General features: G+C 34.4%; 1 protein-coding gene and 2 long non-coding RNA genes across 3 annotated transcripts; 2 read left to right on the top strand and 1 right to left on the bottom strand.

Moving 5' to 3' along the window:
* The first annotated feature begins 4,658 nt into the window (after positions 1–4,658).
* LOC139188482 (uncharacterized) lies at positions 4,659–6,714 on the top strand. The gene is made up of 2 exons (XR_011571951.1): positions 4,659–4,759; positions 6,347–6,714. It is a non-coding gene; the product is annotated as an uncharacterized lncRNA (long non-coding RNA).
* A 1,898-nt stretch (positions 6,715–8,612) lies between these two features.
* On the bottom strand, positions 8,613–8,972 carry LOC114819304 (uncharacterized). Its single transcript, XR_003766377.2, has 2 exons — positions 8,857–8,972; positions 8,613–8,748 (listed from the first exon to the last, which is right to left on the bottom strand). It is a non-coding gene; the product is annotated as an uncharacterized lncRNA (long non-coding RNA).
* Positions 8,973–9,024: 52 nt separating this feature from the next.
* On the top strand, positions 9,025–12,013 carry LOC114819303 (probable WRKY transcription factor 31). Its single transcript, XM_029087622.2, has 6 exons — positions 9,025–9,608; positions 9,708–9,812; positions 9,937–10,122; positions 10,284–10,685; positions 10,841–10,954; positions 11,082–12,013. Exons 1-6 carry the CDS (start codon positions 9,249–9,251, stop codon positions 11,748–11,750), a joined length of 1,836 nt encoding a protein of 611 aa, XP_028943455.2. The 5' UTR covers positions 9,025–9,248; the 3' UTR covers positions 11,751–12,013.
* Positions 12,014–12,299: the final 286 nt, after the last annotated feature.

Raw genomic sequence — 12,299 nt, 5'->3', positions numbered from 1 at the left:
AAATAAGTGTCAACTTTGCAGATGTGGCATGGTGAGACCCAATAAATTGCTGATGTGGTATGGGGATATTTTTGTTTCAAGAAGAATTAAAAGTGAGATTAAGTTCAAGTTTGAAAAGGCATAGCAAAATGTAAAGACTTTTTTTTTGTCAGAAAATTACTATTGCCCACTTGAGGACTCCAGAATGTGGTCCTTCATGCATCTTACGAAAATAGTAGTAGCCGACGTAGCTTTTAACATCAACTTAGGTTTCTTATGATAAGATGTTAGGGTTCCTGGCTGGCTACGGAAACTGACATCAAGAGGTAGTGAAATTGAAATAGAAGTATAACCATACACATATATATACGTAAATGAAACGCAGTCCTCATGAATTATATTCCATGAACAAGTGGATCATATTCATTTGTGGCAGCCAGCATTTTTATATGGAATATGATTCTCTTCCCTCTTTTTTTTCTCTCTCCTTTCATCCCCTTTTATTTGAACAGGCACGGTTAAGCCACGTTAACATCTTATATTAATTTTTTATAGCAAGAGAAAGACAAAATAAGAGAATGTGAGAGGAGATGATGAAAAGAGATGAGAAGAGAAGAGAGAATCCTATTCCTTTTTATATATAGCCAAACTGTATATCTTGAGGTTGTTTTATAATATTCACTATTCACAAAACTGGCAAGAAATAAGGCAGTCGGTTATATAGCTGGAGCAAAAGTTGGGTAGGCTTGGGTGCTCGATCACCGTTACTCGTAGGAAAATTTTGACAAATATGAGATATTTTATATTTTTATTTATTCAAATTTGAGAAATACCTTTATCAAACTGTCATACCGAAAATTTTCTCACTTCGTACTTCTATTTCCCGTCACAGCTAAAAATTTCTCTCATGGCCTATCGCTATTTGTTGCGACAGCCATAGTTATTTAATTTCAACGTGAAAAGGTTGGAATGATGGAAACAGAGTGGACTAACTCAAGATGTTAGGCAGACAAGTGGTAATGGCATTGAAAAGTAGTAGTGGTAGTAAAGATATATATAATAAAATATATTATACGTATGGCGTAACCATGCATGCATCCAATCAAGTCTCTAGATTTATAGCGATGGTTGTTTGATTGCTTCTTCTCAAAAAAAAATTGGAATTAAATATTGAGATGAAGTAATCAAACAAGAGTCCTGAAATATTAGGACCAGTGCCAGAAAATTGGCGTGAAAGGCATATATCTTAATTCGTATAGCAAATTGGCACCTCCTTCTCTTGTGATCATGAGAATGTCTGCAAGTAAAGGATTCCACCGTCGTCTGCCCAATTGTCTACCCAAAGTCTACGTGCGGCTGATCCTTTCATTTGAGAGGTCCAAACCTAAGCAAGACCCTTCAATTCTACTAATCTCCGATAGTACTATTCACATATAACGTAAGTTCTCATAGAGACTTGTGGTAGGGTAGCCTCCCCTCCCTTTAAACTTTTCTTAACCGTAAAAAAAGAATAACATATCATCACCGTATAAATTTAATAATAAAAACCGTTCAATTTCTTATCTTCATTTAAAGATCATTCTTACAAAAATCAGTTAAATCAAAGATTGTTTATGAATTCAAATGTATAAAACAAATTGACGGTGTGAGAACTAAATAACATATTCATAAATGAACCATCTATTTATTTAATACTTTTTATTTTCAAACGATACAAAATTTCATTAAATTCGAATGAAAATGATATATGAAAACATTTACATCAAAAGCCAAAATATTTAATAACCAACTTGGCTCAAAACGATTTCATCTTTCCTAAAGCCTAAGAAACACTATAAAATCCATCTAAATCCTTCACTTTTTAAAATAGTTTAAAATTAAAGCCTAATTAAATCTATCAAATTTTACGGAGTTTTATAAAAAATTTAAAAATCTTAATTGAATACACATAGTCTTTCTTTAATTCATTTAAAATCTTGATTGAATATCTCAAAAATTATAAAACTCTTTTAAAAGCCTATAAATTTCTAATTAAATACACCCGTAAACATTGCATAATATAACTCATCCCTCTAATTATAGCCGTCAAATCAGATTAGAGAAATAAAATATTTTTTCTCTCTATTAGGTTTATCATGATAATGCAAAGTCATTTTCGTATTACTGATAATATCATTTGGACCTGAATCCCACCAATCGCAGCCCCGAGCGTTTTATCACTCCATGCAAACCCCGGGCCAAGGGAGCTGAGTTGTTCGAACTACATCTCTATCAAGCGTCTCTCTTTCAAAGTTAAATTTCATGATCAACTTGACCTCTAACTCATTTTAAGTCTAAAATAAAGATGACGGTATATGTATCTTTATTATAGACAGACACATCAAATATAACAAAGAATACTCAACACACAAAAGAGGATGGATAAAAGAAAAAAAAAATGTTAGGGAAATCAAATTTTTATACCATTTTGTATAGATTACATGGTATGACAATTGATGGTTGTACTTCTGTTTTATGATTTAAATGAGGAATCCAATCATCAGCTATCACATTATGTGGTTTACAATAATTTAAAAAAAAATTAACGTCTCTAACATCATCTTAAAAAAATTGTGCGAAAATTATTATTTTTTATTATAGTTTAGTTGGAAAAATAAATCCCAACAACTATCCTTCAAGTTGGACAAGGTCACTTGCATCATCAATTTAATCCAAAGGCATTGCAACATCAAATCAGGAAGCTTTTCCAAATTATTTTCCTTTCGGTGAAATTTCAATTTCTTGCACATGTGACGCTGACAAGTGACGATTAAAATCAGGAGCTGTGGTGCTGCTTAAGTTGACAATGAATGATGGGTTTTCTTCTCATATCACCCTATAAATTAAAAAATTATACAAATTTGATTGTTTCATCACAAATTATTAATAGATGTAGTTGTCACAGATTGTCGGCCAAAAATGGGTTTGAAATTTGAGAGAAATTTGTTTGAACAGCGTTAATAAACAAAGAAAATTAAAACCAAATGAAGGCCACGTTGTTGAAGAAGCCGACTCAAATTACTTGTCAAAACAAAGAAATATCAAGGTAACTGTTGCACAAGAAGCCCATTGGAAAATAAAAAACAACGACAAGCCATATTCTACTAAATAGAGTCTGTATGAATTTTAGAACCTCATTACGCTTTATTTGTACTAAATTTTCTGTTGGCTCCAAGTACACATGTCTTTTCTTAGAGTATCTTTCCAAGTATTCCTATGTCTTCTTTACCCTTTTGCATTGAGCCTCTGTCTCATAATCGAATTTTCTAATCTCAGTATCTGTAGGTGTTTGGTTTACATGTCCATATCACCTTAACTGTCTTTCTCTCTCATCTTATCTTCAATTGGCCACTCCTTTACGTTTGATATCCTCATTGATATCCTCAGTCTTAATCATACCCTTTATCGTGTTCCAACACATATAATGAAGCATTCTCATATCTCCTATAGTCATTCTCATCTAACGAAACATTCCGCCCTATAAAAATTTCTTTCAATTTTATTAGCATACGTCGGTCATACATTACTTCCATTACACTCTTTCTAGCCCGTGAAAAAAAATTAAAAGGAAATCAGATATTTTGTACTTCAACATTGTGTGAAGAGCATCATTGAACGATAGGTGTACATAAGCAAATTTTATTGTTTAAATTGGTGCCGTTTACAGCATCATTCTCTAATAGCCTGCTTTCTTTTCTCTTTTCCCGAAAATCCCTAGCTGTCAAACCTAACCATACAACAAATTCTACTTCATGCAAGTAAGCCACGTGGGAAGAACCGCAAGGATGAAAATCCCATCCGGATTCTAAGGATCATCATATTTTAATCATTTATTGTATATTGTGTGGTTAAAAATTATTTGAATTTTATTATTTAAAATTAATCATAAATGGTATTTGACGAAAACTGACCACACGATATACAATGAACGGTTAAAATGTGAGGATCCCTAAGATCTCTGCCATTTGGATCCGGATAGGATACTCATCCGAACCGCATGGTCAACGCAAATCTTAGTCAACAATGTCTTTTCCTTCTATGTTGATTTCGTTTATTGATCGGCGTGATCATAAACTTCAATTAGTAGTAGGTTTATACTAGTTTAATGTAATCGTAGAGAGCTATTGACATTTGGAATTGCCAGCTATTTTATGAACGTTTTTCATACGATGCAATTGTTTTTCTTTAATATAAGCAATAATACATACGTGATCCTGTAATATCCGATCTTGTGGCTGAAACAGGATGGAGCGGGGTAATAATATCTTTAATGGGTTTTCTTAAATGAACTCGTGATTAGAATTTAGAGAGGATTTTAAAAAAATCAACTTGAATTATGTTTCCCATGTAAGATTATGAGTACGAAACATATGTTAGAACAGTTATAGTGTTTGAGATTGATATGAAAAAGTCTTAATTAAAAGCTATTAGTTATCCCAAGTGTTTTGGGAAAACATAATTAAGAGTGGTTCAATCATTTTGGGATTGAAACTAAGTGCTGGAACTCTACTAAACCCATAATTCATTATGGTTTGTATAGTTTAAATCCTAAACTAATTATGATAGGGAATAGTTAAACAAATACTATATAAAGCTTAAACCACTGCTCTTGCAATCTCTCTGACTTATTATTGTTCCAAGTCCTATTGATTGGAAGAGCTATTGTTTTTGTTAAAGAGAAGAAGGCCTTGAGCACAAGGAACTGCAATGGCTTCATCATCAGAATCGAAAAGAGTTTAAGGTTTTCATTCTTAGGCTTTCTTGTTAATTGTTTGTATGAGTTGTGATTTGATTGGTTGAATCTACATTCTTCGATTAAGAGGCTATAAACTTGTTCTTACATCTGATCCATCTCTTAACATAGAAATTCATCTAGGAGCTCCTAAATATAAGAAGGGAGAAGGGAGCTCTTAAAATAACTTTTAAATAATTTTAGCTAAATTTTTTTTATAAAATAGAGATCATGATTGGAGATGCTCTAAATCTGAAATTTAATTGGTTCATGACTACACCTCATGTTGTTACAATCTTACAAGTTAAACAAGTTAAGCTATGAGTGCGCATACCTGTAATATACATATATCGAAGATAATGTAGCTCTATTTGTAACAAACTTACGTGCTGCGGTCACACCAAAAAATTCATTCACTAACTTATCATCTAATTTTCTTTTTAACGAAAAGAAAGATATCACTACTTCGTATACTTCAAACTTACAAGTTAAATATAGTAGCCTCGCTAAAACTTTACCATCCTAACAAATTTTTTTATTATAAATACTTTCAATCAAAATTACTTTTTTTTTCTTTATAGTTTTCCGAAACTTAATGAGCTTATTTTTTTAACCAGCAGCCCTACTTTTATTTTTAGCCTACAAAATCACATGAGCTAGCTAGCTATTTTCTCAAAGGAAGTTGGATGAAGGAACATTACACATGTTTAATATAAAAGAAAACTAATGAAAATGGTTTGAAAACTTCAAGTTCTAACGATAAGGATAAAATAAATAGTAAAATGAATAGTACCATGATTGCCTTTTTAGTATAAAAATGTGATTTTTTTTGTTAAAGTGAGCAGTATCGAGAGTTTTTCGTTAAAGTTTCATAATTAAACTAGTTTCACAAAAATATCGAATGAAGATGTCAACTTTTAAATTGGAACTAATTAAACACCAAATTTTGCTTGTTAAGACATTGTATTTTGCGCACAGATCCAGAAATTCAGAGAATTAGTATGCAATATTCTTTATTTCTTTCTTTGGGCGCCGTTAGTCTGAACTTGTGTGTACACATCAACCTATTTATTAACCTTTTCTCCGTCTTTCTCTGTGGTCAATCCCTCCAGTTTCTCAATAAGACAAACCTAGCTGCCCATGCATGCAAACCAATTAAAGAGCAATTCTCCACGACTCCATATGGATTCTTAATTTGTCCACCCATGAGTTAGGCAGACTCAAAGAAAAAATGAGACAAATTTTTTTTGCAAAAGATATTTTAAGTACTCTGTTCTACGAAGGATTTTAAGATTTGGTGCATCTTATTCTAGCCGACTAATTTAATCTACGTCTAGAATTTAAACTGAAAAATGTTACAACTAGTAATTAAATATAAATAAAATAAGGTAGTGTTACGAGTTATTTACACACATATTTTTACTTTTACACATTCATTTTTATCTATCATGCATATCTTTTAATTTTTCAATCGTCAAATTAAATGAATTAAAATATCACATGATAAAAATTAATAAATAATATGTCAGAAATAAAAAAAAGTATGTGAATAACATTATTATTAAAATAATCAAACGGTAATATCCATTAATGCAGGGTAACAGTGAAAGTGCATGGAAAGTCTTTGGATGATCAAATGTGCGAAGAAAAAATATTTTAGCGAAGACCACCAACACTTTTCTGCATGCTAAAGCCAAAAAGGAGGTTCAAAAAGTTCGGATGTTGAAGTTTCTTTTTCAAAAGAAAACTCAATTGATAACAGAGTCAAGGTAAACGAAAGGAAGCTGGTCGAGCGTTGGTTTTTCTTTGTTGGGTACACGGTCGATGCAGAAACCTTAGCCATCCTTTCAAAGGAAGCATTTATTAGAATTAAAGCAACAGAACAAGAACGTCACAAGAATTTGAAAATTGGTACACCAAAGACAAAGTAAAGGGATTCGGTGCACGCAAAATAATCAACAGTATGTTTTTTCGACTCAAAAAAATATATATAATAATAGATCACTGTTTTAAAAAGTCATGCTTAGACGTTTGGCGGTTGGTTACGGTCACGATTAATATTTAGACGTTTAAAAAATAAGAAACCACGTTTAGACTTACTTATGCGCCCGCCTAGGTTGCCTAACTCGGTCGCGATTCTCACATTGACAGAAAATAGATAACTTTTATTTTGTATTTTGTTAATAAATTGAAAGAGACTTGTTGGATACTCTTTTTTTTTTGATGAAAAAAAATGCATTAAAAAGAGAAACTTCGCGAACATCCTAAATCGTTACAATGACATAAGTGAGCCGTAATGATCTTAGCAGGGAGTTTCAATCCCAAATAAACATATTAGGAGGATTAAGACCAAAGTTAGTCGTATGCTTCCAAGTTAAGCACTAAAAAGAAGAAGCCGCCAACCATTTAATATTTGCAATTGTATCACGAATTCTCCAAGAGACATTACATTCATTCTCCAGTAAATGTAGTTAGCTTATACAAGCTTTTGATTTTTAATAAGTCTTGATCTAAGTGACAATAAGATATGAATTAGGTACTAATCTTCAAGTCTTATTCAATCACTTGATAATTTTAATAATCGCCGTATGCTAAGATCCATCCATTAATTTATCGAAATTTCAAATGAAAATCAAATGTGTGGACTTTGAATAAAAGGTCATGTACTGCCAAGTAAAACTCTGATTTTTACAGTAAAAAATTCAGGTATTATCTGCGTAAGCCAGAGAAGAATCCAAGGGAGGAAGACAAAATATATGGAATTATCAGACAACCAATGGGAAATTCAAGATTTATTCAACTTAATTAATATGGAGCAGATCCGTGACATACATTTTTCTACACACTTCGTAATGCATTTTAATGATTTGAACCGTCTACATTTAGAACATTATTCATAGAGCATCCTTATAAAAAATTAGATGAATTTAAAACTATCAAGACTTTCAATTGCAATGAAGACAATGAACGAATACGGTTTTATAAATAAACCTAAATTCTTAATCTATTGATCCTATGACTTTATATTTGAATTTTTTTTTTTGGGTAGATATGATGATATTTGAAGGAAGAACTAAAACATAAACGATTCGACTTGTTAAACTACATTACGAAATGAATTTGACAAAATATGTGTCAAAAATTGTATAAATAAAATAGTGCCACTAATCTGGCCCCTAAATATATTAATGTAGTAGTAATTACAATCGATAATAATCGAAAGTAAAAAACAAAATAAAGTCTAAGCAAGTGACCCGGTCCCACAGGTAAACAGTCAACATAGTTCCCGGACAGATCTGATACGTGGAGGAAAATGTCATGGTAGGTGGGGGGAGGTGAGGGGAGACTAAGCCACTGCTTCTCCCGGTCATCAGTCACAGCAAGAAAGAGAGAGAGGCGGGCCGTCAAACTCATTGACTTGGTTTGGGCTAGATGGGCCCCATTTGGCCTTTTTTCTTATTTCGTCACGTGGAAGGCGCCGCACAGCTCGGGGCGGTGCGATTCATCTCTTTTTTCCTCCCTTCCGTTGTGTTTTTACTTTTTCTTTTGATTTATGGGAATGAGTCGAACTCTTTCCTTACGAAATGTGGACGAAACCTCGTCCAATTAAAACACCATTTTGCCTTTCTACACACGTCCACATATAGCAATGTTTCGGTATATTAGTTACGTGATGTTATTAATAAACGTATTTTTATAAATAAATTTGATATAATTCTCGTATTGGCAGACATTATTTTAATTCACTCATACTGCTTCAAGTGATATATCTAACATGTCGTTCAGATAAAATTTGTGTTCAACTAACTATACACATTTCTAAATAGAATCGATTGAGATCTCAAATATGAACTAAAGAAAAGACATACAAGAGGCTTTATTTTTGTATTTATTACCACAACACAAAGTAAATTAGTAACACAAGATACAAGTATAAATTTTAGTATGATTTTATCCCCACACCCTTTTACACCTTTCACATAGCTCTCAACTTCGACCTTCAAATTTAAACAAATTAAAAGTAAATAATTAACATAAATACATAAAATGTAAAAATTAATTTAAGAATAACACCACCTAAACATTAACATAATAACAATACTTACAATATGACCGTCGTACTAAAACCTTTCTCCATCGCACTGTGACTCTTTGTTTATTTGGGTTGCGTCAAAAATTAAAACGAGGTGGCTTGGCGTTGACAGATGGCAGACTGACGCACCATCTGACGCAAGCGATGAAAATTAAAGTAATAAAAAAATGAATAATCCCATGAATTTCTCACAAATCCAATCTAGTTGTTCTAAGTTTGGTCTACGTCCATACCCTTTTTATAGGCGATCACATTGCACCGGTAAAAGACTTCAGAGACTGCACCACCCACACACACCCCTCATCTCTCTCTCTCTTTCTCTCTCTCTCTCTCAAAACCCTCCTCCTTCATTTTCTTAATCTCTCTCTTAATTACCACTTGTTCATATCGGCAAAACATTAATTTATGGACAAAGGATGGGGGCTCACCCTTGATTCTGACTCCTGCGGCTTCCTCCTCAACAAGCCGCCCACCGCGGCGGTTAAGCTGGACCACAACCACAATAACAACAAGAGAAGCAGTTTTTTTAGTGGGGAAAGGATGTTTTCGGGAATGGAATTCCCTGTCAAACTTGGCAGCCGGGAAGAGCAGACTGCATCACAGCCGTCCAATGACAACGATCGGATGGTTGTGGATGAGGTGGACTTCTTTTCTGATCGTAAGAACAAGCTCAAAAGCAATAGTACTGATGATCATCATCAGGATTCGAGATCCAATGATGCAATGAGTGTCAAGAAGGAGAATTGGACTGGTTTGGATGTTAATGTAAGCACCCCTTTTTATTTCTTTATTTTATTCTTTATTTTTTGGTGATTGATTTTTAGTGGTACTTATTTTTCTTTCTTGGATCTAAATAATATGTAGACTGGATTGCACCTTGTTACTGCGAACACCGGAAGTGATCAGTCGATGGTTGATGATGGGACTTCTTCTGATCGTGCGGATGACAAAAGAGCAAAGAATCATGAGGTAAGACTTTAGAATTATATGAACACCTGATGTGATCAATCGCTGTGACGGTATTTTAAGTTATTTACGCATTATCATAAAAAAGTGTAACATATACGTAATTGACTTGAAATATGATGATCAGCTGGCACAGTTGCAAGTGGAGCTCCAACGTATGAATGCTGAAAACCAGAGGCTGAAAGAGATGCTAGGTCAAGTGACCAACAACTACAGTGCATTACAGATGCATCTTGCTGCAGTTGTACAACAACAACATAATCACACTACTGCAGCTCCAGCTGATCAGAGCTCACAATTACACCATGATCAGGTAATTCGTTCATATCCGTAATCATTGCAATCATATTTATAAGATGACAAGAATTTAAACAACCCTAATTTACAGAAAGATAAACTGCCTAGCCAACTAGTTTAATTCACGGCTTTAGTATTATCTAATATATTGACTCTTTTTTGGTAAATTCTTATCAGAATGCTGAGGCAAAGGCTGATCAAGGTAAGAAACAAGGGTTGGTGCCAAGACAATTTCTAAATTTGGGTCCGAGAGCCACAGCCGAGGCGACTGATGACCAAGTTTCCAATAGTTCATCGGAAGCGAGAACCGGATCAGCTTCACCACCTCAAAACATCAGTGAAGTTGCATCACCGAAAAACGGTCAGATTGGTCCGTTGGATCCGGAAAACTCTAATACTTTCCGTGACGGGAAAAGAGTTGGCAGGGATGAGAGTCCTGAATCTGAATCAGAAGGATGGGTGCCCGACAAGGTCCCCAAGCTCAACAATTCTGCGGCTCCTAAGCCAATTGATCAATCAACCGAGGCTACCATGAGGAAAGCCCGCGTCTCCGTTCGAGCCAGATCAGAAGCCTCCATGGTAATTAATCTAATTGATTTTAACTTTCATTAGTAACACTTCAAAACAGTCATCCTTCGCTCATGCTGAATAAATAAATAATAAACTTAGTAGTTTAATAACTCAATTATCAATCTCAAGTTTCATGAAACTAATTAAATTTTGATTAATCACAGATTACTGATGGGTGTCAATGGAGAAAGTATGGACAGAAGATGGCAAAAGGGAACCCATGTCCTCGTGCATATTATAGGTGCACCATGGCTGTAGGCTGTCCTGTTCGCAAACAAGTACGTATACATTTGCAGAAATTTTCTGTGCAAAACGTTCATTGTCTATTGGTTTAGTATGTTAAAAATATATCGATAACATATCACTTATGAATGTACTAATATGTATGTGTTACTATTTTGATAGGTACAACGTTGTGCGGAGGACAGAACCATACTGATCACAACATATGAAGGCAATCACAATCACCCACTGCCCCCCGCTGCAATGGCCATGGCATCAACCACCACGGCAGCTGCCAGCATGTTGCTTTCGGGGTCCATGTCAAGTGCGGACGGGATGAATATGAACCCTAATAATTTGCTAGCCAGAGCAATTCTTCCATGCTCATCAAGTGTTGCCACAATCTCAGCCTCAGCTCCATTTCCAACTGTTACATTGGACCTTACCACATCGCCATCACATGTCCAAAGACCAAACACCCCATTTCAAGTCCCTAATTTCCCAGGGCAACCCCCGAGTTTTGGGGCAGCTTCACATCAACTGCCTCAAGTTTTTGGGCAAGCCCTTTACAACCAGTCTAAGTTTTCAGGACTTCAGCTGTCCCAGGATACAATGGGGTCTACTAGTTCACAACAACAAATGCAGCAAACGCAATCTTCCTCCTTTGCTGACACAGTGAGTGCCATCACGGCTGATCCGAGCTTCACTGCTGCTCTCGCGGCCGCTATAACCTCGATCATTGGCGGAGGAGCTCATCCGAGCAACACCACCACCAACAGCGCCTCCCCCATGTCCAACAACAGCAGCGGTGCCAACAACAACAACAAGATTAGTGGTTTCCCGGGAAATTAATTAGAAATGTGGCATCTATTGTTTTTGTTAATTTATTTTTTGGCTTTAAAGAAAGTTGGTAACCTGTCGATACATTTTGTTTTTTTTTTTTTGTTTTTTTTTGTTTTTGTTTTTTTTGGGGAGGGTTTAGATCGAACCCAACTTCATTCTTTCTTTCTTTTTCATTTGTGTTTTGTTTTGAATAATTTGATTCAAAATTTTCAGTAAATATACACATACAAAAAGGAAAAAGGTTTGGTTTAATGTATTTACTATTCCAATCAGTGCACTACTACATGTTTAATATTTCATATATTATTAGTTGATTTCCTTCTAATCTAATACATGATGATTATGTTCAATTAAAACAACATTGACGATACAGACAGAAATCGTTGTTTAGAAGAAAACCCTAAGTAAAAACCAGAAGATAATAGAGAGAGAGAAAGAATAAAGCGGAATATTCTGATACTATGTGTGAGGGTGAGGCCGCAGTCAACCAAATCGGCCATTTTATTTGACACGTAAGAAAAAACCATGGACTTGGAAGAGACTGCCAGGCAACTACGT

Source organism: Malus domestica, chromosome 10 (assembly GCF_042453785.1).
Source record: "Malus domestica chromosome 10, GDT2T_hap1".
NCBI lineage: Eukaryota > Viridiplantae > Streptophyta > Magnoliopsida > Rosales > Rosaceae > Malus > Malus domestica.
The sequence above is the reverse complement of the archived record's forward strand: the minus strand, read 5'-3'. Positions and strand labels throughout refer to the sequence as shown.

Coding starts and splice junctions, on each gene's coding strand:
- LOC114819303 (XM_029087622.2), top strand. CDS start 9,249: ATGGACAAAGGATGGGGGCTCACCCTTGATTCTGACTCCTGCGGCTTC. Junction 9,609..9,707: donor GGACTGGTTTGGATGTTAAT/GTAAGCACCCCT, acceptor AATAATATGTAG/ACTGGATTGCACCTTGTTAC. Junction 9,813..9,936: donor AAAGAGCAAAGAATCATGAG/GTAAGACTTTAG, acceptor TATGATGATCAG/CTGGCACAGTTGCAAGTGGA.